General features: G+C 46.7%; 1 protein-coding gene across 3 annotated transcripts in view; it reads left to right on the top strand.

The window, feature by feature from the left end:
- HEXD (hexosaminidase D) overlaps nucleotides 1-25,616 on the top strand; it is a 231,832-nt gene that overhangs the window by 46,957 nt on the left and 159,259 nt on the right. For all 3 annotated transcript variants that reach the window (XM_086930654.1, XM_086930655.1, XM_086930653.1), the window contains exon 4: nucleotides 2,685-2,772. In XM_086930654.1, coding sequence (XP_086786780.1) covers nucleotides 2,685-2,772 — 88 coding nt within the window. The remainder of the gene's footprint in view (nucleotides 1-2,684; nucleotides 2,773-25,616) is intronic.

The raw sequence follows: 25,616 nt of genomic DNA, 5'->3' as shown, positions 1-25,616 counted from the left end.
TCTCCAAAATGGCTCAAGAAATACAACCGTTCCCGCTCAGACCACTTACGCATATGGTCATCAATCTCTGAAATAGTTATCGTCTTAAGATTAAGCTTTCGAGCAAAACTACGCAAATCCGCTGCTCGGTCAACACTTAGCCTAGTACGACTACCCCCTTGATCGTCTCCGTCCGAATCCTCAGTCACAGACAGCACATTCCTCGAAGTGTGCTTAAAACAGGCATGTCAAAATATCACGGAAACGCGATATCTACAAAAATGGCACTTAATATACTTCACACAAGGTGTGCCGTTCAAACAAATACGAAATTAGAGAAATATCTCTACATTGCCTGCCTATGTGAAGTGCACTGCACATATAACTCAAATCATAGAACCAAATGTTAGCTAACTCAAAACAAATCCAAAAAGCCACAGTAAGCGTCCGTAGACTATCTTACCAATCACAAGCTTACCAAATTCTCAAATATCCAGGTTCCAACTGCCAAGTTCCTTAATCGAATCAGCCAAACTGGCACTGTACGACAACTCGAACGATCAGGATCTCAGTCGAGGACCGGTGCCACCTGGAAGATCAGATCAGAAGGAAAGGAAGAAAACACCGTGGGTGCCAAGACTCGGGTCACTCAGTGGCAGCGTACGCGTCCATGGCGAGTTTCCAATCCTTCGTCACGACCTCTCCTTCGGGCATCCGAGTCGCCGATGAGTCCCTTCGTGGCTGCCAATTTGTGGTATCGGGTTCTCCAGACCTACATATTCTGCTAAACTGCTTAACACCGTAAAACAGAAGTTGGCACGGAAACTAGAAATGCAAAAGACAAGTTTATTAAGACCCCATGGGGTGGTGGTACATTCCTACAGCACCCTTTGGCAATGCAAGAAGTATCACACCGAACATCGGTGCGAGACCTCTTTTATGCAGTTTTACAGTAATAAAAAGAGTAGGCGGAACACATTTGCTCAGTCTAGGTACATATAAGGACATTTTTGGAACACAGCCAGCTTATGGGAGGAGTTATAACACGACTGGTCAGTTTTGAGGAACATTCCTAAGTAATGACTGTCCACTAGTATAGAGGGTTTGACTACGCATGTGCAAGCTTGACCAGTACTAAAAATAGCCTGTTGCTGGGCAAGTTAGGTGGTCAGGGGTACAAAGAAAGGACAAAAGGGCATGCTGACCACGAGGCAGCGCATTCATATAAAATGGACGCCGGTGTTCTCAAAATGGCCCTCGAACATCATGGTCAAGATAAGGGAAAATGTGTGTTGCAAGGCTTAACGCTAACCTGATCACTGTCAAATTACGACATGGCACCTGCCTGGAACCTTAATATAGCTCTCAAACAATTTATGGGTTATTCCTCTGAAACCCTACGCTCATGTCATTTACATTTCTTGTCTTGGAAGCTGGCTTTGCTAATCTCAGTCTCCTGCCTCAGACTTATTAGCCAACTACAGGCTCTTATAGATCAAGAACAACCGTTCCTTCAGGTTCATAAAGAGAGGATATTTCTCAGTACTAACCCCAGATTTCTGCATAAAGTTGTTTCGCCGTTCCATATGAACCAAACTATTGAGTTGCCTACCCTTTTCCCACATTCAGAGTCTGTGACAGAAAGGACCTTTCAAACTCTGGATGTTAAGAGAGCACGTATTTACTACATTGCTAAGGATAAGCCTTTTAGAAAGTCTACTTAACTTTTGCGGCCTTCGCTAAATGCCATTTTCAAAAGTTACCTGATGGACAGTTAAGTGTATTGATGCTTCCTATTACCACCTATATGCCTAATGCGTACCCTTTATGCTAAAAAGTATGCAACACCACCTTTTTTTGGGTAATACCCTTTAAGTGATATTTGTAAGGCTGCTATTTGGTCACTGCCAAATACTTTCACCAATCTTTGTTGTGTTGACGTTCTTCAATGCCAACAGGCTGTAGTTAGCCAAGCGGTCTCAAAAAAAACGTTTTCAAACATCTGCATAGTCTGCTCACTAGCCAGTGCTTTGGAAAGGGACTGCTTTGTGCTTTGAGCATGTGTATATACAGCCACACATGCTAGGAACAGAACATGGGAACATGTTATTTCTGCTGTAATCATCTGTTTGCAGTGTTTAGTACTGTAAGCCACATGCACCAACCCTCCTCCCCCGAAGCAAGCAATGATTTCAGATATTTTTCCATGTACTTTAACTTCCTAGACACTACACTCCGGCTTCAGCAGTGCTTTCCACTTACACTGCTTGCCCACTGTGCGTAAAACAATCTGAGGTAAACCCACTGTACTCCTGCATTGTGGACAAAGGATGGAGTTACAACAGGTCTTGTGACTTGAACTTCCTTGAAGAAAAACAAGTTTCAAGTGTCCATGTCCAACAATAGATTACATGAATATGCAGAGCATGTGAATCTACAGCACTACACGCTACGAACTGATGATTATAGGGTAACATTTGCTATGTATACGTAAATATATTTACAAATTAGGCACAGTCCTTCTGAGGTTATTCCTCACTGCGTGAAGATTCCTGTGTTACGAACTTGATTAATATTCTGTGCAAATGGCCAATTAGTTTACAAATGAGAAGCTGATGTGGTGTTGTGTTAACAGTGTTCGCAGTATATGTAGTTAGGTGCTACTCTAGCAGCTTTTGATACCTTTTTCTTGCTTCCTTATCTAGTCTCACTGAAATTGATGAAATTCAGAAGCTGGCGAAGGTGCACAACCTGGAGGTGATCCCTCTTGTCCAGACCTTTGGACACTTAGAGGCAAGTATCGCCTCTTTTTCTGGCCATTTAGTTTGTTAGAGTACCAACATTTTGGACTCTCACTAAGGTATAAGTTGTTCTTTTGGTTCTTGATCTGTTACCACACATATGACAGTTTACATATTAACACCCTTCTCCATATTTTAAAATCTATTTTGCATCCAAGTAAAAACAGATAGACAACCTTAGGTGCTCTTGTTGTAGTAAGGGGCTTCGCCTGGAAGAATGCTCTTGAACGTGTCAGCCCAAATACCTCTTCTACTTTTTATTAGTGTGCTAATTTCATAACTTTAAAACTATTCATATCTTTGTGTTTGTTTTAATGTTATAATTGGTTTACGCATTGTATGGGATCTCATTACAATTTGCCCTCACTATTTCTGCCCCTCCCTCTCTTTTAGCTGGTATGCTAGCTATGTGTATTCCGCTAGGGTTCTGTTCTACGCAGTGTCCCAATACAATACCCCTTAGATTGTGCTTGTTTCTTCGCCTTTTGCATTAATGAGTCGAGCTGTTGTCTCTAAGCATATGGCAAGGTGGTTAGGCCTGCGGTCTCTTACTTTTGGCACCAACTAATGCTAGGTTCATGAAAATATCCCTTGTAGATCTAACTTAATAAGCACATCAGTGGGTTGTTTGGTAGCCTTCCCTGTTATGTTTTCTATTATAGGTCCCTTGTTATGTTATTTTATGTTATAGGGTTTTGTATCGCGCTCAAATACTCTAGAGTGTCCTGGTGCGTGTGCAGACTGTGGAAGAACAGGCAAAAAATTACATCACCTTTTTGAAGAGATAAGTTTTAAAGATTTCTTTAAAACGACCGAAGTCCTGTGTCTGCTGTATCTCCACAGGAAGGGTGTTCCAGGCAGAAGCGGCTTTCACAGAGATAGACTGGCCACCGAAACGCGCCCTACAAAACCGTGGAATGACCAGTCGGCACTGAGTGGCAGATCGTAGGGGGAGGTGTGGTGTATATAGGACCAAGCGTCTCCTAAGATACGCTGGCCCTTGACCATGAATGGCCCTATGAGATAGAATAAGGACCTTAAATTGCACCCGCTGGGCCTCTGGTAACCAGTGCAGATCACATAAGTTTTGCCGGACACTAAATCTCCGCGAGATGTTGAGAACAGGAGTCTGGCCACGGCGTTCTGTATGATCTGGAGTTTGTTAACCAAATAGCCCTGAACGCCAATGAACAGAGCGGTGGCATAATCGAGGCTGGAAAGGATAAGGGCACGTGCTACCATTTCTTTAGCCACCCTCAGGAGCAAGGGAAAAAACCTTCGTAGGGCCTTAAGGTTGCCAAAGCAATCTCCTGTAAGTTTTTTAATATGCTCTTCAAACCGTAGATTTTCCCCAAACCAAACCCCTACGTTTTTTGACGGAGCCCCCACAGAACTGGGACATTGAAAGGCCCAGTGATTTTCTGAAAGCAGGGGGAAACTGACCATATAGGAGTACCTTCGATTTTTCCTCATTGCACTTAAGTTGGGCATGTGCAAGCCAGCGGAAAACATCTGAGAGGCAGGTCTGAGCGATTTTAGTGTCCAGAGCTGAGCCCCTCCAAGTAAATAGCAGCTGGGTGTCATCAGCATAGGCTATAATTTTAGCACCCAGTTTCTCCGCTAGAAAAATCAGGGGGGTCAGATAGATATTAAAAAGCAAAGGGCTTAACACACAGAGAACGAATGGGGGGGCATCCAGACCTGCTGAGTACGGTTATCTAAAAACGATTCAATTCATTCCAGCTCAGAGCCGGTAATGCCAATGGATGACAGCCTGGCAAGAAGAAGTTGATGGGGCATCTTATTGAAGGCGGCAGAGAGGTCCAACAAAATCAGAGCCGCCCTGCCACCTCCGTCTAGGCACTCCCCAATTGCCTTAGTCATTTCCACCAGCGCAGTCTCTGTGCTATAGGAGGCTCGAAACCCAGATTGCGCAGGGTGCAGGGCATTAGATGTTTTCACATAAGCCTCTAGCTGATGGAATACCACCTTCTCACAAACTTTTGCCATGACTGGCAGAAGGGGCGGTAGTTTGATGGGAAAGAGGGGTCTAGCCCCGATTTTTTTGAGAAGGGGTAAAAGTTTAGCCTGCTTCCAGCACATGGGAACAGTGGCCGCCTGAAGGGAGAGATTAATATTCTCAGCTACCTCTGGGCTGACTACCTCTCCTACCCCGGCTAGGACTCGGGCCGGACATGGATCAGTGGGTGAGCCAGATTTCAGTGGTTTCAAAATGGGTAAAATATCGGGCTCAGCCACGGATGAAAAAAGCCTGAACTGATTGGTAGGAGGACTAAGGGTCAACGGGAGAGCCAGAGAAGCACTCCTCTGATCAGAGAGGGCAGCTCCCAAGCTGTCCTGAATCTTAGCTATTTTGTCAATAAAGAAAGAAGACAAAACCTCGCACCATTGGACAGAGGAAGGAAGCATCATCTGTTCTGCACAGGGGGATAGGAAGCTCTTAACAATAGCAAAAATCTTCTAACTATTGTTATTAGCATTAGTGATCCTCCCAGCATAGTAAGTAATTTTGGCTTTCCTAATAGCAGAGTAATATTCCCTCTGGGCAGCAGGAAGTGCAGACTTGGCAGAGGGGCAATACTCCTGACGCCAGTGGCGCTCCAGTTTTTTACAGCCTAATTTCAACTCTTTTAAGGTGTTCGTAAACCAGGGCTTTGAAGGTGGAAAACACTGTTTGCCACTAGCAGCTGGTTTGGCAGTAGAGCTTACCCCTCGGCTAATCCAGGAGTCGAAGCTGAGCACTGCCCCAGTAAGGTCAGGACCCAGTGCCGGACGGGCCTGAAGTAAAGCATCGGAAAGCACCGGAAGATTAATCTTCTGGGTGCGGGTGCAGAAAGAAATGGCTGAAGTACCCGGGGGCTTCCCCGTGAGCCAGGAGAACCTGATCAAATGTTGGTCAGACCAGGTAACACACTCTGGTTTGCTAATAGACAGATCGAAATTAGAGCAAACTAGATCCAGTAGATGGCCCCCTGAATGTGTCTGCATCTTGGCCCACTGGTTAAGCTGCGCCAAGTTAAGTGAATCCAAAAGGATTCTAGAATCCGGAGCTTCATGGGCATCCAGGTGTATATTAAAATCTCCCATGAGTAAAAACTTAGAGAAGCGGAGGGCGAGAGGAAGGAGGACATCATCCAGAGCTTTAAGAAAAGCACCGGACGTGCCACGTGGATGGTACAGCTAATACCAAACGGTAATAAAAAGAGAGCAATAGCAGGGTGTATGGAAAAGTTCTGTTTGTTTTAATTATTCACAAAACAAAAATAAAATATACATGGGTATACCATTTGTTGCAAAAGCTACAATAGGAAAAAATATCAATAAAACAGCCTATTTGCAGCAATTGTTGTAGCTTATCCACCTATTTACAAGTTATATCATTAAAAGCAGTGGAATAAGCACAGTCGACGTTTCGGTCTCTAGACTTGTGTTATGGAGACCATCCTCAGGACAGACAAATCAAATCATGAATACCCTAAAAAACAGTAAAAACGATAATTAAAAAACTGTTTTATTCCCATTCAAGGGATTTGCATATATTATCCAAAAAAAACCTAAGCTCTCTACATGATTTAATAACAAACTATATTGCTTTTTGATTCATAATATTTCATTCAATGACACCTTAATACTCAGAAGAAAGGAGATTGTCAACATAATTCAAGACATATTGCGGCATCATTATCTTTTGTACAGATTTCATTATTATTTTTTCATTCTTGATGGTATTGTCAGTTAACCAACAACATTGTTCGGTTATACATTGTAACACTCGATTCATCATATAGTGGATATGGTCTGTATAGAAACACAAAACAATCCAATTTCAATTAAGAAATAAAATTCTAATCCATTTAACCTGGTCACAATTAGTAGATTCGGCGGAAACTTCTACCTTTCTTATAGATAAATGAAGCTCATGGAGTTTTAATGGGCCTCAAATTCAAGTAGATGGTAGCGATGAGTACTATCCTCTGTTTTCAGAAAAGCAAAAATAAACCATAAGTTGTTTATAGAGCATATATTATATGTAACCCTTGTTCATGGTAGAACAAATATCAGGATAGACTAATTAATGCATTCATATCGATCCTTTAATTGAAGTGTAACTTGAATGCATTATTTGAAGATCAGGGCCAAGCTATTGCTGATAAAAAGTTATTTTATTTTTATTAATGTTGAGTGAAGGAATCAGCACATTAGATTCTCAAAAAAATCATATTTTCGGCCTTATTTTCTATTTACTGCAACAAGGGTATGGCTACCTCTCGACATTATCATGTGTGTTTAGTCGACCATATATTACATTCTGGTCCAAAGGATCTTCAATATTTGTCACATCTGTTTGTTATGGTGGGCAAACTGATTACATAGCTGTATACATATATGAAACAACGGTGTTGTTGCTGTAAGAGATGCAGAGATTCTCAACTGACACATACGGCTCACATTAAAAATTATCATGTCAGCCATTAATTATATCAGCCACGACATGGGGAACAAAGGTTTACCTGTAAAGACAGGAATCAACTGATTTTATATCTCCCTGTGTGACTTTGGAAGTGGCGCTGCTGATAAAAATGCACAGTCTATACTTTTCTAATGGAGATAAATCAAGGAGAACTTGTCACATATCATTTCAACTAAGACTTTTTATCTCAAATGTTAAAGTTACCACATACGGAAAACTAGCCTAGTAAAATATCGATGTTAGAGGACTAACAAAGACCTTCCCAGGGAGAAGAGATGACTGCAGATTAGTACATCCCTTTTTTAGGTCAGAGCCTACCATACAGCTATTTAGTTTACTAACAACATCTTGGGGACATTCAGAAAACTTCTCTGGGAATGCCTTCTGCCCATTACTTACCATTGACTTTGTGGTTTGTAACTCACATTTGCTTGCTTGCTATTTTCGGGCTATTTGTTTTAGGCTGTCCAGCTTGAGTTTGTCCCCTCTATTACCCAAACCCTGTTTACTGTATTGTTCCACCAGTGCTCGATTACTGTAAACAGGCCTTTAACTCTTGTTCTTATCACATTAGCAGGGCATCCAAAGAAAGAGGTCAAATGTCAGGCTCTGTATTCCAGAGAGCTTGGTGTTTACTTTTCTTTCTCTGACTTAAAAGTGAGAAAATTTAAGTGACAATCATGCCTGCTACTATGTTCCTGCTCATAGTCTGTGTGATGTTATTTTTTTTCTAGGACACAACAAAATTTAAATATCTGTAAACAAACTGTGAAGATATATCAGAATTAGAAAAGCACAAATGCAGCACATTTTTGGGTAATTCTGAAGTGTGGTGGAAACCAGTAAATTAATACAATCAAAACAAATGAATAGACTGTGTGATGACATTTCCACACATTATCGTTTGTGCGCTGTTTCCTTTTATTAGTAACACTGTATGTCTCTGCAAATGTAATGGCCATTTCAGTTCAAGATGAGTTGTCCATAATGGCAGTACACTATCACACTGCATATTTCACTTTACCCAAGTCCACCCTACTCTGCACCATTCCACACCACTGTAGACTACTGTACACCACTCCACACTACGCCCCACCACTCCATACTGTGCCCCTTTACTGTACTCTGCACCACTCCATTCTATGCCACTTCACTCTATGCCTCTCTACTCTACAACACTCTACTCTATGCGAACACACTCTCTCCCACATTACTCTACTCTGGAGCACTGCACTGTTCGCCACTGTACTATACACCACTCCGCGTCACTCAACACTATGCCACTCTACCCCAGTCTAATCTGCTGTGCACTCTACGCCACTGTTAAGTGCACCAATCTACTCTGAAACAATCTACTCTATGCTACTGCACGTAGTGCCACTGTACTCAGTGCCACTCCACTTCACTCTGCAACACTGCACTCTTTCATGCATCACTGCACACGACGGCAATCCACTCTACACCACTTTAGTCAAAATCGATGCACTCTGTGTCACTGTACGCCAATCTACTGTGCACCACTGCACTCTACGCTGCTATACTCTACTTTGCAACATTGTATTTTACGTCACTGCACTCTATGCCACTTTATTCCTCTCTGCTCCACTGTACTCTACATCAGTGCTCTCTATGCCACTTTTCTCTGCACCACTCTACGCCTCTGCACTCTTTGCCACTCTACTCTTCCCAACTGCACTCTATGGCAGTCTACTCTGCAACACTGCACTCTCTGCCACTAAACTCTATGCTATTGTACTCTTTGCCACTGCACTCTACTCTGCACCACTCTACTCTACGCCACTCTACTGCACTCTATGCTAATGTACACACTATACTCTATGCCACTCTACTCTGCATCGCTCCATTCTATGCCACTGCGCTCTACGCCAATTCACTGTAAGCTGCTATAATTTACACTGCACCACTGTACTCCATGAGACTGCACTCTATGCCACTCACTGTCTATGCCACTGCGCTCTACTCTTGACAGAATCTATTCTACATAACTGCAGTCTTGCCACTCTTTTCCACTCAGTTCCATTCTGCTCTATACCACTCCACTGTACTCCACTGTACTCCACTGCAATCTACTCTCTGCTACTCCACACTTCTTTATTCTACGCCACTCCACTCCACACCACTCTATTCTACACCACTGCACTCAACGCAAATGCACTCTACACCACTTTACTCAAAAACCCATACACTCTATGCCACTATACTCTACACCGATCTACTCTGCACCACTGTACTGTACACCATTATAATCTATTCTGCGCCACTCTACTCCACTGCAGTCTAGGCAACTCTACATTACACCATTACACTCTATGCCACTTTACTCTGCACCTCTCTACACCACAACACTATACACCAATGCACACTACACCACTGCACTCTACAACACTCTACTCTGCAACATTGCACTCTATACCACTGAACTCTATACCACTCTACTGTGTGCCACTGCACTCTACTTTGCACCACTATACTGTATGCCACTGCACTTTACTATGCACCACTCTACTGCACTTGACGCCAATGCACTCTATGCCACTATACTATACAATACTCTGCACCACTTCACTCTGACACTCTACTGTGCACCACTGCAGTCTATGACACTGCACTCTACACCACTTCAGTCTACTTTGCACTACTCCACTCTATGCTAGTGCAATCTACCTTACTTTACTATACACCACTCCACTCTACGCCAATTCTCTCTATGCCACTCTACTGTACTCTGTGCCACTGCACTGTACGCCACTACACTCTACCCTGCACCAGTCCTTTCTACGCCACTTCAGTCTGCACTGAAACATTCCACTCTAGGCCACTGTACTCTACTCTGAACCACTCTATTCCACACCACTGCGCTCTACCCCACTACTCTGTCACTGCACTCTACATTGCACCACTCCACTATACACCACTTTACTCTACTCTGAAAGAATCCCCTCCACGCCATTGAACTCTATGCCACTCTACGCCACTGTACTCTACTCTGTGCCAGTATACACCACTCTATTCTGTCACTGCACTTTTAATCACTCTACTCTAAACCACTGCACTGAAACGCCAATGCACTCAACACCACTTTACTCAAAACCAATGCACTCTGCACCACTGTACTCTACGCTAACTACTCTGCACCACTGCACTCTATGCCACTATACTCTACACATGCTACGCCTCTGCACTTGTGGCCACTCTATGCCACTGTACTCTAGAATATGGTATTTTGCACCACTTCACTCTATGAAACTCTACTGTGCACCACTGCACTCTATGACACTGCACTCTCCGCCACTTCAGTCTACGCCTCTCTACTCTGCACCACTGCACTCTATGCTGCGGCACTCTGCACCACTCTGCTCTGCACAACTCTACTCTCAACCACTGTACTCTGTGCCACTGCAATCTACTCTGCACCTCTCAACTCTACGCCACTCAACTGGACTCTGCGCCAGTGCACTCTACACTACTAATCTCTGCATCACTCCACACCACTCTAATCCGTTCTGCACCACCTGTATCCACACCACTCTACTCTATGCCACTGCACTCTAGGCCACTCTACTCTACACTTCTGCACTCTACCCTGCACCACTCCGCTCTACTTCACTCCACTCTGAAGCAATCTACTCTACACTATTCCAGTCTACTGTACTCCACGCCATTGCACTCTGTTCCAATGCACTCAACACCACTTTAATCTAAACCAATGCACTCTACGGCAATCTACTCTTCGCCACTGTACTTTTACGCCACTTCACTCGAGGCCACTCTATTCCACTCTAAGACACCCCACTATATGATATTTGACTCTATGACGCTCTGCTCCATTAAACTTTACTCTACTCTACTCAAAGCCATTCCACTCTACAAAACTCTACTCCACTCTGTGCCACTCCTTAACAATACTGCACTCTATGATGCTCTATGCGACTCCTCGTCACTTCACTCCCCTCTATTCGAAGATATACTACTCTACTCTACTCTATGCCACTGTACTCTATGACACTCCACTCTACTCCAGTCGATTCTAAAGCTCTCTACTCCACTCTATGCCGTTCCACTCTCCTACACTACTTCACTATGTGCCACTCAACTCTACGACTATCTACTCCACTCTATACCACTCTACTCTACAACACTCTACTCCACTGTGCGCAACACCCTTCATGCCATTCCTCTCTGCTCTACACCACTCTACGACATTCAATGCCATTCCACAATACTATACTCTACTTTGACACTCTGCTCAACTCTGCTCCACGCCCTCCCACTCCATTCTCTCCACAACACTCCAATGCATGATACTCCACTCTACTCTATACCACTCCATAACACTCCACTCTACGACACTCTACTCTTTCCGCATCTACTCCACTCCCTCCCACTCTATGACTCTCTGCTCCCACCACGACACTCCACACCATTTCATGCCACTGCATGAAACTCCACTTTACGACACTCCATTCCACTCCACCTCACTTTCCTTTACCCCACTAACTTTTAGCCATGTTGAACAACAGCCACGCTGAAGTACAACATGGCTAAAAGATATTGGCAAAGCCAATGACTCTTGTGTAGGCGAGACCTATTAGCCTCGCCAATGTTTGTGTTTTTATAGACTGTGGGGAGGAATGGTCCTGGCTACTCTTTTCTTTACAGTCTCACCTTCTATGTCTAATTGTCTACTACTGTCAACCATAGCACACCAGTTATATACATGATACTCTATCCATTTAGTCTATAAAGTGGACTGCCTGTGTCGTCCTTGTCCTTCATATACATAACAGACTATAAGACTATTGTTTATAGCTGCGGCCCAGTAGACATGTAACGTTATGTCCATAATGACTGTGAATCGTGAAACTAAGGGCAGGGGCCTCCCGCTTCATAGACATAATACATACTTGTCTATGCGGAGAAAAGCAAAATATCTTGCTGTCAGATTCTTTGCATCCTTTCATTCAGTACAGGCAGTGAAAACAACATGCCCATTCAGATCATTTTCCCCGTAAAAAAATGGTCCTTGGGTGTGCAAGAGATCATGTCTATTTATGGTAATAATGGTTATTTATGTGGCACACATAGCAATGAAATAATTATTTGGAATGTAATAATAGATGGAGTAAATAAGACCGCTGTAAAGAACCACAATGCTACATTTTGATAGACTACTAACCGGTCGATATCTCCTCAGGAGATTAGGTGGTACCTGTACCATGTACATATTCATCCTTCTGTCAGGGCAGTGGGTGGTTCTAACCCTGTGTTTTCCAGCAACATGTCTCCCAGTGCAGGCACTTTCTGTGTGCTAGGTAAATCCTCTAGTTCTTTATTATGTTGTAGTGATGTGTATGTTGATATTGCAAAGAAGCATGTCTTAAGTATTGCAATTGCATTTATATAGCGTTTATTACCCCAAATGAAGCGTTGCAGTGCTTTTTTCCGGGCAGTACTCTGCGCCACACGCCAAGGCTAATGGTCAATCCAGTGTGATTGGCAGGGACGGAATGAACGCAGCAGGCATCGGGTGTTTTCCTAGGAGTGGGGTCGTTTTTTGTTACTGGGGCCGGATTTTGCAGCATGCTTCACACTTGCACACCCCACCTGACCCCTACCCCCCACTCCACCCCTGGGGAGTGGGAGGCTGATCCTACAAAATTGCCACTGCTTGTTTAGGTTGCCAGGGCCCTGGTCATTGGTAATCGCTGGTTATAGGCATTCGTTTCTTTTGCTCAAACAAACCATTCCATACACTCACTCCAGTTTCATTGTGGTAGTTGAAATAATAGGATTTAGATGTGATCATTAGTGGGTCCGGGAAAGAAGGGTATGTGAGTTCATGCCGAAGGATATAAAGTTCCTGGGTAGATAGCAACATGCTAGAAGTTAGTTAAAACACTGTATTGTCGTCTGTACAACTGTAATTTACAACACCCATGTCAGTGGTATCCATTTTATCGACTTGAGAACAAATTTATTTTGAGTTAGCTATAGAATTCAGTGCAGTTAAAATATGAGTTTTATTTGGTTTGTGCAAAAACCTAAAAAATTGTACAAAACCGTTATCTACAATAGCACATTGAAATAATACAGCACATATTAATCTTTATGCAGTATCTAAGAATTTCCAGTCATTCCTATTACATACCATGTTGTCAGCAGGTGCGTAACAAACTGAACTACTTTGTAGAACAGGAACTTTGAGCAGCAAGTAGGAACTTGTGAACAGCAGGTTGCACAATGTCTGTGTAAAAATCCCTGTATTGACTGCACTCTTTCATTTGGACACGAACAAGTGAATTGCAGGTTACTTGCAGAGCTCTGTAGCAGCGTCTTGTCCTCAAAGCATGTCTTCATATTCAATACACTCATATGTTTAGGTCTCTCCTAGCGACGCAGCGCATGCGCTGCTTGCCTTTGCGAGATCTATTGTAATTTCTGTGCCGAAGTGGGACAGGAGATGTGCACGCATAGAGGACAGTCGATGTGCACTTGTACGCAGCGTTTTAGCACAACATGCGCATGGCGCGCTTTTGGTTTCTCTCCCTCCCCGCATAAGTCATGTTTGAACTGTTGCTGCTTGCACTGTTGAAAGCCCCTGTACGCAACTTGGAGCCGTGCCGAGTAAGTTGGTGGAAGTGACAGCTAACAGCAGGAGTTATGGAGTTCATCGTAGGTGTAGATAGAGAAGCAAAGGTTATGGAGCTTGACGTCATAGCTGGGGCAGTTGGGCTCACAGACGGTATAGTGGCTGCTAGTGCTTTGGAACTTCATAGTAATGTTGATACAGAGAGGCTTATTAGTGACACACTGTAATGGGAGACATCGAAATGACATGTGGTGCCCCATGTGGCTGGTGCTGCCTACCCTGACTCTTAACATGTGCACCTGCAACCGGCTGAGCACTGACAGAAGCTGGCTCTTGCTGCTGCTGCTTCCGGTCGCGCCTTGTACACTTAAGCCACTTATTTGCTGCTGAGCATTGCTCAGTCCCCGAGCAGCCCAAGTGCTCACCGCCGACTGCACCAGGGCTGTGATAGGTCAACTGCTGTAATTCGAGAGAACACATTGCATCACAGACCTCTTTTTCGTTTATCTCGGAGAGCGCATTTCCACCAGGGGATCAGAGGGGCCAGCCATCTTGCTTGCCTGCACTCTCCGAAGTCATTGGAGTTTCGCCTCAGTGTGCCTGTGATACTGCCCGGGGCATTATGGGAATCTGGATCCCCATACCAGCTAATGAGTTTGCTGTAAAGGCGTGTGGTTCTGGTCACGGAAGTTACAGTTTTAAAGGTGGCAGCAACTCAAGGTGAGGCCGCTGGATGTAGTGTGGGCGTGCATATAGGCAACCATGCCCTAAAGGCGTGCTTCCAGGCAAAAGAACACACTTTAAAAGTGCCACTACGTAATCACATGTTCCAGCAAAATATAATCTTGGTCTAGGGGCTCAGTGTGATAACACATTCAGGCATGGTCAAAATCTCAAATCCCTGATGGGGGGGGGGGGGGGGTGCGGCTTGCACGCTTTCATCCTTCCAAGGTCGATGACAGGAGTACAGTTGGGTAACAATAAACATCTGTTTTTTCTGTCAGTGCCATAATTCCCCTGCTGGGGTGAATGTGCCTTTACAAATATACATGTGAAGTTTGCACATAAACGCCCAGAAATGGAGTGATCCTTGAAGAAACAGTGCTCTAGAATAGTCATGCAGTTAGCTCTTTACAGTTTAGTACTTGAGCTTTTGGGGAACCATATGAGTCCAGTGACATAGGTTTATGTATGCGTATGTATTTATGTGGTGCAAACCCAGCTGTAAAGCAGGGTAGTGTTGTAAAACATTCACCTTGGACTCGGAGATCTGCTCGGGCATCTACTTTCTAGAAAAGAGATGGTCACTGACACTGAATCCTGCTGGACTAGTGAGACATGTGAGAGGGTATGGAAAGAGGTCACAGTACGTCAACAGGGCTCTAGTTCTCTTGAGCACATCAATATATGCTCAGAAAGAAGAGCTTCTGGTAAGCCATTCCAGAGTGTACTGCCCTCAGTAAAGATCCTACGGCCTCTTATTGAGGGCTGTTGTAAAGCATCAGGCCAGGGAATACTTTTATTTGCTGGGCGTAGTTATCTGGTGGTATGAGGGAAGGTCGACTTGTTGGCATCCTAGGAGAGGGCTCCGTGGTACTCACTGTGGTGTTGAGTTAAGCCGATTCTGCTTTTTAATATAGGCTTCTATCCACAAGATACCATCTCTTGTATATATAAAAACAAGCATTTGCAATACAATAGGTCTTGCATTTACGTGAACTTGAGCTATTGACATTGCAAATGACAATGCCTCCTATTTTTATTTTAGTTTTTAAAACAAAAATAAAAGGCATTGTCATTTACAATGCCAATAGCAGAAACTCGTGTAAATGCGAGTCCTATTGCATTGCAAAGGCTTGTTTAATAATGTCTATTGATCATCATCATCCAATGACATCCCATTCCTTTACTATTAAGAGGACTGAAACTAATTCAGAAATTACCATGATTAGAGCTATTCTTTTTTTCAGTTATTTTCTGTGCAGTATCTCCAATTGTTGACTGTTAGTTGAGCCAACACTATTCACGCTTTGGGCCATTGAGCAGATGGTTGATATTTGCTGTCTATAAACTGCCATACAGTGATACTACAGGTCTTATGGAGTTACTCACAGTTTCAGATTTTCTGTTTAGTGATTGGTGTAGGAACTGTATTGGAAAGGACCATCTTTTGTGTGGAATTCCCCCAGGTTTTTGCCTCCCCATGCTGAACCCGTTTTTGCTAGCCCTAGGACTCTGTGTTCTTTACCTCTACCAACCAGAGGTAAAGTGCTTTGGCTCCCCCTTTTAAACATTGTTAAATTGGCATATACCTAAGAGTACATGGTATTGTATGTACCCAGGGCCTGTAAATGTAATGCTGCCAGTGGGCTGCAGCATTCATTGCGTCACTTGCTAAAGTAAGACCTACCTCATCAGCCTGTCTGTATGAAGTTTTAAACTACTATTTCAGTCTGGCAAAATGAACATTTGTGGCATATAAAAATAGGACATGTATATTTAAAGTTTTACATGTCTTAGAAGTGAAAAACAATGAAAATATTTGTTTACTGCAGCAAGGCTGGCTCTCCCGAAGAAACGTACTGAGTTACATTATCATTCTTTTTCAACTCAGAGAAAACCAAGGTCCTCATCCTCGGACCCGGCACCTCCGCCTGGGACAACCCCTGGTGGCCCTCGGGAATCCACCCACCCCTAAAGACCACGTGCGAAACCTCGGCATCATCCTCGACTCCTCCCTCTCCATAAACTGCCAGATCAACGCTGTCGCTTCCGCCAGTTTCACCTGCCTGCCCATCCTCCGCAAGACCTTCAAATGGATCACCCTGACTGCAGAAGGACTGTCACCCATGCACTGATAACCAGCAGACTGGACTACAGCAACGCCTTCTATGCTGGAAGCAACAGAACTCTTCTACACAAACTCCAAACCATCCAGAACTCCGCAGCCAGACCCTCCGTGGGGACACCGCGCCACAAACTCATGACCCAGCACCTATGAGACCTCCACTGGCTCCCCGTCGAGAAGAGAGTCACCTTCAAACTCATCACCCACCTCTACGGATCCCTTCAACAACATTGGGCTCAAATACCTCAACGAGAGAGAGTTTCCTTCCACGTACCCAATAGGAACCTCCGCTTTGCCGACGTCGCAATTGACAGACGTCCCCCGCATCCGCAGAAACAGAGCAGGCGGGAGAGCCTTCTCCTACATCGGGGCCAAGACCTGGAACGAGCTCCCGGTGAACATCCGAAGTTCCCCTACCCTGCAAACATTCAGAAAGGAACTCAAGACCTGGCTCTTCGACTGATCCGGAGCTACACCCCTCACCCGCCCCCAACGCCTTGAGACCCTCAAGGGTGAGTAGCGCACTTTATTAACCCCTGATTGATTGATTGATTGATATAAAGCATAACTTCATTTTGAGGCTAGCTAGAAAAATGGTTAAAGGGCTTATTGGAATCGAAATTTAAAATACAAGCTGATGGTCAAGTTGGATTTTAAATAACACTGTTGGAGGGCATGGCCACGACAATCAAGATGGCTGAACATGAGGCTCCGTCAATCCGTTTTGGACTCCTAACTTGGCAGAAACCGCCCATAATTCGCCGTGGGTGAGATGCATCGATGGTGGAGGCTACATCACGACTGAAGTCCTGGGCTGCGGTCGGCTGGGGGCATGGGTGATGCGGGAATGGCTGTGGGGAAGGGCGCAGCCGACACGGCCTCAGAGGCCCCCGCAGCAACAGGGGCTGCGGGTGAGCCTGAGGCTGGGACCACCAGCAGGTCCTTGTGTCATCAGGCCAGAAGCCGCAACCTGGCACCGCAGGGAGCGATCCTCTCCTCCCCCGAAGGTGCTAACGATCGGCTGGGAGGCCCACAAGGGAGACTGTGGCCCGAATCAATAGGATAGTGAAACCCGCTATGCTAAGGAGCCGTGACACTCTCCCCTGGTGGCCACACATCGGACACAGAGCGGGCCCGCATCAGTGAGTGAGCTGCTCCTGCGTTGCGCTTTCCCTGCCTAATACACAACTGCTAACCTGCGGTGGGCTTCCACACACTCATAAGTGGGGGTGGACACACGCCGGCGTACACCTGTCTTGGCAGGGTCTGGGGGCCCAGGGAGGACAAGCCAAAGCCATATCCCTGGCCATATCCCAGCTGGAACCTGTTGACCCCCGGGGGAAACACACTCCTAGACGACTTGCTTTGGCCACTGCGCACTAAAGGGCACTTTAAAACTCTGGATCACTAAAACACCGATCTTTTGAGTGGATCCTACCGCTCTCAGCTAACCACCTACGCGCGCTTTCTTAAGCAGTGACAGGCAGGCACTGAAAATACTCAAAGACAGCCTCAGCATGGGCTGAACAGATCCTAAACAAAGGAGGCTCACATTTCCCCCGTACCAGGCCCACGGTGGGACATCGCTGTAGGAAGGTACATCCTGACTATGGTTGCCCCCAACTTTTTGCCCTGTGTTTTAGCTGGTTTTGGACATAGTCGACCTGGGACCCTGCCAATCAGGACCCCAGGCCTACTGCTCTCTCTTTAAAATGGATTCCATGTACCCTAGGTACATTTCCAATTGGTACTGGGCCACCCTATCAGACCCTGTAACTCAGGGCATGGGTGTACCCAGGGCTGCCAGGGGCTGCAGCATGTATTATGCCACCCCTGGCTGGCCTCCTAAATTTGACACAACTGGCTGCATGACAGCTGGGGCAAAGTCGTGTAATCACCCTTTGCTGTAGGTGTAGTATACCTATACCTAACCCTAAAATGGACACACAGATTCCTATCAGTCACTCCTATGGCAGGCCTTAACAATCCTGAAGGCAGAGTGCTTGGAATCATGTGAGATGGTGCTCTGGCATGAGCTGAGCCTGTCTGCAGCTTGCGGAATCAAGTCCTAATAGCTGTTCCATGATATCGCATACCATATACTCTTAAGTGCATTATAATCCTCGCGGTTAAATGCTATCTTTGGTATTGCTTTATCAAAACATGTCGAGTAAGGTGTCATACGAATTGGAATACTAACCCCTCGCCAATTCTGGCGACGGGGTTAGCATTCCACCCTTCTAGAGGGACACGACATGTATGTAACTGTGAACCCCGGTTAAAGTTAACTGAAGCCTCAGCTCCACAAAATGGATGCTGCCACCACAGACACGAGTCTGACCCCCTGCAGCTGGGAGTCCTTCCAGCGAGGGGAGCCTGGACAAAGGGTTTCCTGTCAGGGGCGGTGCTAGCACCGTCCCAGACATGGTTTTGTGTATCCTGGGTAGGCAGGGCTTTACAGGAAGGTGACTGCTGAGTGGCACCCCGGTGCTCACTACGCATAGGCCGGTCTGAACCAGTTCCAGGGGCACACCAGCCCCTGGCCTGGGGAAGTCCGGCATGGCTGAGGGGTGTAACCACCCCCCACCTAGTCCCACCCATAGGCAGGACCTAGTCACCGGGTCAGCCCCCTTTTTTAGTATGAAGATAGGAGCGGGCCCCCTGTTCAAATTAGATCATCTTTGAATCAAGAATACTTTCTACGAAAGGACTTCAAGACTCTTCTCAAGATTTCTCCCTTGTGACTAAGGAGTAGTCACCCTGCATCAGCGGGCACCAACTAAGAACTCTGCGGTTTGCTGTAAGTCCTTCCTCAAGGAATCCGACGGCCCAGCTCGACGAGAAACCGGCTTCCCTGGCACCTCTGACCTCTACCCACGTCATCAGCTCAGCTGTGATCTGTGGGTGCGACGAGACCTCGAGGGATCGGCCATCATCAGAACCTGCACGCTCTTAAAAACCAGCACGACCATCGAGGTAACTCTCTGGTGAGTGCTCTGGGGTCCGAGAAGCCCCGACCCTGAGCCGCTCCAGCACCGAAGTGCAGTCTCCCAGCATCTCCACGATCTGCGTGGGGCCCTTCTGCTCGCTGCTCAACACGTTGTCTGGTCACTAGCCGCTGGCTTGTGCCCTTCTGTGACGACATCTGAGAATCAACACTGCCGGTCTGGTTGCTCCAGACTGGCCCTTGCTTCCATCTTTTCGAGAAGCACCCCGGACCCTCCTGGTCCACTCAAGACGCCGACAGCGACATCCGTCGTGGGACAGCTCGCACCTCCACCGTGGTCGCCGACAACGCCTCCTGGTCCGTGAGACTGCAGAGCCTAGCGTCGCCCACTCACCTGGTCGAGGTGACGGCCAACTGGTGCCTTCCTGGTACCCTCTGACTACTGGCTAGTAGTACGAACTTGGTCCCCTCTGCTTTCAGGTTTCATCAATCTCCGGTCCAGGCTTGGATCCCTACGAACTATTCACCACTGGTCGCCGGCCAGCAACTCCTTTTCTTCCGGCTCCTGGCTCGTCAGCGAAGACCCCGACGCCTGTAAGACTTGCAGCCGCAGCCCTCGTGGCTAGGTAACTCGGCATTTCGGTGCCTGCATAGCCTCCTTACTCTAGGGTCCCGAGTCCCTCGCTTCCGACTTGCCTTAATCTTTCCGTGTCCCCGGACACTTGTTTTAAACTGTGCACTTGAAGTATTTGCTAAAGAGATTTGGTTTGTGCTTAGTACCCTGTCCTCATAAAGAGTACAGGGCTGTTGTGATTCTTAATAAATATATTGTTTATTTTCATAACACTTGTGTGGTGTCCTTTCACTGGGTGTTCAAGGGGTACATGTGTGGTAAACAGCTGGCTTAACGCGCCCTCTCGAGTCTTTAGCCTTAGACTGCTCGTATCCACGCTACTAGGATAGCTGGTCTATAGGTTGACTTACAACCAAACACCATAAGGGTCGTTGGAACGATACATAGCGGTCGCTAGAATAGCGAACGTTGCATATCGGGCCAACTTCTCACATTGGTGAGCAGCGGTTGGGATTTGAGCTTGCTGTTGTTTTACCACACGTATCCTAAGAATATCTTGTTGAAAGATCACATAAGTACTGTTAGGTACATATAACTAAAGCTTAGAATACTCTGAGTTCTACTGAACCAGCTGTTGTAGCTCCTCAAGGCTTAGCACACCTTGGCTGCAACTCTAGCAAGGGACCAGTAGGTAACACATAGTGTAGGTAGGTGCATCACTTACACCACACTAGAAGCAGTATGTCGGTCACAGGAGGAAACACTGAGTCTCCCCTTGTGTCAGTTGACCCTCCACAGGTCATCCCTTCAAAATATACTGCTCTTAGCTTCCATGAGATGAGACAAGTGTGTACTCTCAGGAAACTAAAACAGGGGCCTAACCCCACCACTTCCTTTCTGATTGGTCTCTTAGAGGCCTATGATGCCAGTAGGGCTGGTAACCCAGACCCTTCTAATCCAGAAGGAAGTATGCCCTCCTTACAGGGTCCCTTTGATATCCATCCCCTCCATGAGGCAGATGATGCTGAGGAGGAGGATGAGTTGTCTGGGGATGAGGCAGATAAGGGACAGCTAGAAGTCAGTAGACTAAGCAGGTCCAACTTAAGCAGACATGAGCTTGGTACTGGGGGACTCCTGGGCCCACTCTCAGGTCAGCTTAACATTGGGAATGGACGAGTTAGGTCTCTATCAAGAGGCTCTAACAGATCCTTTCGAACCAATGGCTCTCTCAACTCTTCTCACAGAGGAATGTCTTCCCCTAAGAGGAGAGTGTATGAAGCTGAAGAAAGGGCAGTCAAACTGAGGATTGAAAGGGAAGAACTTGCCCTGGCCAAAGAGAGACTTGCCCTTGCTAGAGAGCAAGAATTATGTGGGCTAGTTCCCACTGGTGGCAGCAATAAACCTAGCAATAGGGAAAGGAGTTTTGATAAAAAGCACCTGAATAAGATAGTGCCCCCCTTTAGGGAAGGGGATGACATCCACAAATGGATTACTGCTTTGGAGAGAGCCTGCACTGTGCAGGGTGTTCCCCAAAGTCAGTGGGCAGCTATCTTGTGGCTCTCCTTTGATGGTAAAGGTAGAGATAAGCTCCTCACCACAAGGGTGGAGGATGCTAACAATTACCAAGTCTTGAAGAATGTACTGGTTGATGGGTTTGGTTTAACCACTGAACAATACAGGATGCTGTTCAGAGACACCCAGAAAACTCAGTCTCAAGATTGGACTGACTTTGTTGATTGTGCCACTAAGGCTTTTGAAGGCTGGCTACTGGGTAGTAAGGTTACTGATTTTAAAGGATTGTATAATCTAATTATGAGGGAGCAAATCTTAAATAATTGTCAGAACCAGCTATTACATCAGCACCTGGTAGACTCTGAGTTGACCTCTCCACAGGAATTGGGTAAGAGGGCAGACAAATGGGTCAGAACCAGGGTTAGGCCTAAAAACCAGGGTGGTGACCAGAAAAAGGAATCAACCAAGCCTCAAGAGAAGGGTGGGGATAAATCCACAGAGAAGACTTCCCAAGGGCCCCAAAATTCCAACAAGGGTGGTGGGTCCCAGAACACTCCTTCAGAACAGAAGAAACCTTATTGCCATACCTGTAAACAGGTGGGTCATTACAAAAGTGATGCCAGTTGCCCTAAAAATGGTAATAAGGGAAATACACCCCCAGGTAATACTCCTAAACCTCCTGTTACCACTAGTGGTAATCCCCCAGGTGGTGGGAGTGCCCCCAAGAATGTGGTGGGCATTACTCTGGGCCAACAGGAGGACTATGGCTTAGCCAGGTTCCCTGACCACACTCTTGTCTGTGAGACTGGCATGGGGTTTGCCAACTTCACTACTGGACCCCACATTTTGGGCAAGTATAGACAAGAAGTTTTAGTGAATGGTCAGAAAGTTGAGGCATTCAGAGACACAGGGGCCAGCCTCACCATGGTGAGTGACCATCTGGTCCCCTCTGCTCAACTGACCCCTGGTTTTACTTATCAGGTGACAGACATTCATGGAATGAAGAGAAGGCATCCCATGGCAGTAGTCAAGCTCAGCTGGGGTAATGTCACAGGGCCCATGAGAGTGGCAGTGACAGATAACCTACCTGTAGATTGCTTACTGGGGAATGACCTGGAACTCTCAGCATGGGCTGAGGCGGAGCAAGAGACTCACTCCAGAATGATAGGCCTATCCAGACAGGTTAGTGGGGCAGTAATAGCTACAGCCCCAGTCCAAGCACCATTCCTCCCTGAAAAGGTTGGAAGGGCAGTGGTAGCCACTGCCCAGGCTCAGACAGAATTTCCAGAACAAGATAGGAGGGCTGTGACAGTCACAGCCCAAACACAAACTGAGTGCCCTCCTGAAAAGGTTGGCAAGGTTGAAATGGTCTCAGCCTCTACTCAGACAGATAGTGAGGTTGTGAAGCCTGAAACAATGGATCACTCCACTCAAACAGAGAGCATTGAGGAGGAAGAAGAGTCTTCCCCCTCCCAGACACTAGGTGAGAGCCAGCCTCCTCGGGGAACTGACTCTACCCCTGTTGAAGGAACTGCCCCAGAGGTAGTCAGGCCTAGCCTGGCAGAGCCCCTGATGGTAGTGGACCCTTCCCAGGTGGGACCCAGTCTGGAGCAGGTAACCTGCACCTCTCTACCCTGCCTCAGTCAGCCCAGGGCTGAAGAGACCAGGGAGGCCAGTGGTGGACCCCAAAGGGCCCCCTGTCCAAAAGAACCCCCTAATCAGCAGATTAGGATCACTGAAGCTGGTAAACCTAGCCAAGTGAAAATAGAACAGACTCCTGAGGGATCCCCCTTAAAAGTAGTTAGGGAACTCCCACAGCTGGACACTGTTGAGCACAGCCAAACATGGGGCCTAAAAACCCCAGACCTGACCTGTCCCTCCAGTAAGCCAAACAGAGGGACTCAGCCTCCAGCTTTAGGTAGCCAGAGGCTGACCCTGAGAGCTCAGTGCATCTCAGCTAAAGAAAGAAAGGCACACATGATGAATGGTGATTGGAGGAAGTTGAGCCCAAAGGTAGAGGAGCCTCACTTCAGCACTCCATCCCAGCATCAGCCTTCTTCTTTCCCAAGACACACCAGAGACAGAGATTCCCTATGGTGGAGACCCTCAGATACCCTTAGGGTGAGGGGTTGCCTAGTGGACCATGACACAGGGGGAAACCAAGCCAGAGCTGGTACTTCCTTATATGGCCACTTAGGTAATAGAGGCTTACCTGGACAAGGATAGCCTTATCTCCTTTCGTTTGGGGGGGGGGTTGTGTAGGAAGGTACATCCTGACTATGGTTGCCCCCAACTTTTTGCCCTGTGTTTTAGCTGGTTTTGGACATAGTCGACCTGGGACCCTGCCAATCAGGACCCCAGGCCTACTGCTCTCTCTTTAAAATGGATTCCATGTACCCTAGGTACATTTCCAATTGGTACTGGGCCACCCTATCAGACCCTGTAACTCAGGGCATGGGTGTACCCAGGGCTGCCAGGGGCTGCAGCATGTATTATGCCACCCCTGGCTGGCCTCCTAAATTTGACACAACTGGCTGCATGACAGCTGGGGCAAAGTCGTGTAATCACCCTTTGCTGTAGGTGTAGTATACCTATACCTAACCCTAAAATGGACACACAGATTCCTATCAGTCACTCCTATGGCAGGCCTTAACAATCCTGAAGGCAGAGTGCTTGGAATCATTTGAGATGGTGCTCTGGCATGAGCTGAGCCTGTCTGCAGCTTGCGGAATCAAGTCCTAATAGCTGTTCCATGATATCGCATACCATATACTCTTAAGTGCATTATAATCCTCGCGGTTAAATGCTATCTTTGGTATTGCTTTATCAAAACATGTCGAGTAAGGTGTCATACGAATTGGAATACTAACCCCTCGCCAATTCTGGCGACGGGGTTAGCATTCCACCCTTCTAGAGGGACACGACATGTATGTAACTGTGAACCCCGGTTAAAGTTAACTGAAGCCTCAGCTCCACAAAATGGATGCTGCCACCACAGACACGAGTCTGACCCCCTGCAGCTGGGAGTCCTTCCAGCGAGGGGAGCCTGGACAAAGGGTTTCCTGTCAGGGGCGGTGCTAGCACCGTCCCAGACATGGTTTTGTGTATCCTGGGTAGGCAGGGCTTTACAGGAAGGTGACTGCTGAGTGGCACCCCGGTGCTCACTACGCATAGGCCGGTCTGAACCAGTTCCAGGGGCACACCAGCCCCTGGCCTGGGGAAGTCCGGCATGGCTGAGGGGTGTAACCACCCCCCACCTAGTCCCACCCATAGGCAGGACCTAGTCACCGGGTCAGCCCCCTTTTTTAGTATAAAGATAGGAGCGGGCCCCCTGTTCAAATTAGATCATCTTTGAATCAAGAATACTTTCTACGAAAGGACTTCAAGACTCTTCTCAAGATTTCTCCCTTGTGACTAAGGAGTAGTCACCCTGCATCAGCGGGCACCAACTAAGAACTCTGCGGTTTGCTGTAAGTCCTTCCTCAAGGAATCCGACGGCCCAGCTCGACGAGAAACCGGCTTCCCTGGCACCTCTGACCTCTACCCACGTCATCAGCTCAGCTGTGATCTGTGGGTGCGACGAGACCTCGAGGGATCGGCCATCATCAGAACCTGCACGCTCTTAAAAACCAGCACGACCATCGAGGTAACTCTCTGGTGAGTGCTCTGGGGTCCGAGAAGCCCCGACCCTGAGCCGCTCCAGCACCGAAGTGCAGTCTCCCAGCATCTCCACGATCTGCGTGGGGCCCTTCTGCTCGCTGCTCAACACGTTGTCTGGTCACTAGCCGCTGGCTTGTGCCCTTCTGTGACGACATCTGAGAATCAACACTGCCGGTCTGGTTGCTCCAGACTG

This window comes from Lissotriton vulgaris, chromosome 7 (assembly GCF_964263255.1).
Source record: "Lissotriton vulgaris chromosome 7, aLisVul1.2, whole genome shotgun sequence".
Classification (NCBI taxonomy): Eukaryota; Metazoa; Chordata; class Amphibia; order Caudata; family Salamandridae; genus Lissotriton; species Lissotriton vulgaris.
Note: the sequence above shows the minus strand (reverse complement) of the source record. Positions and strands in the feature narration are given on the sequence as shown.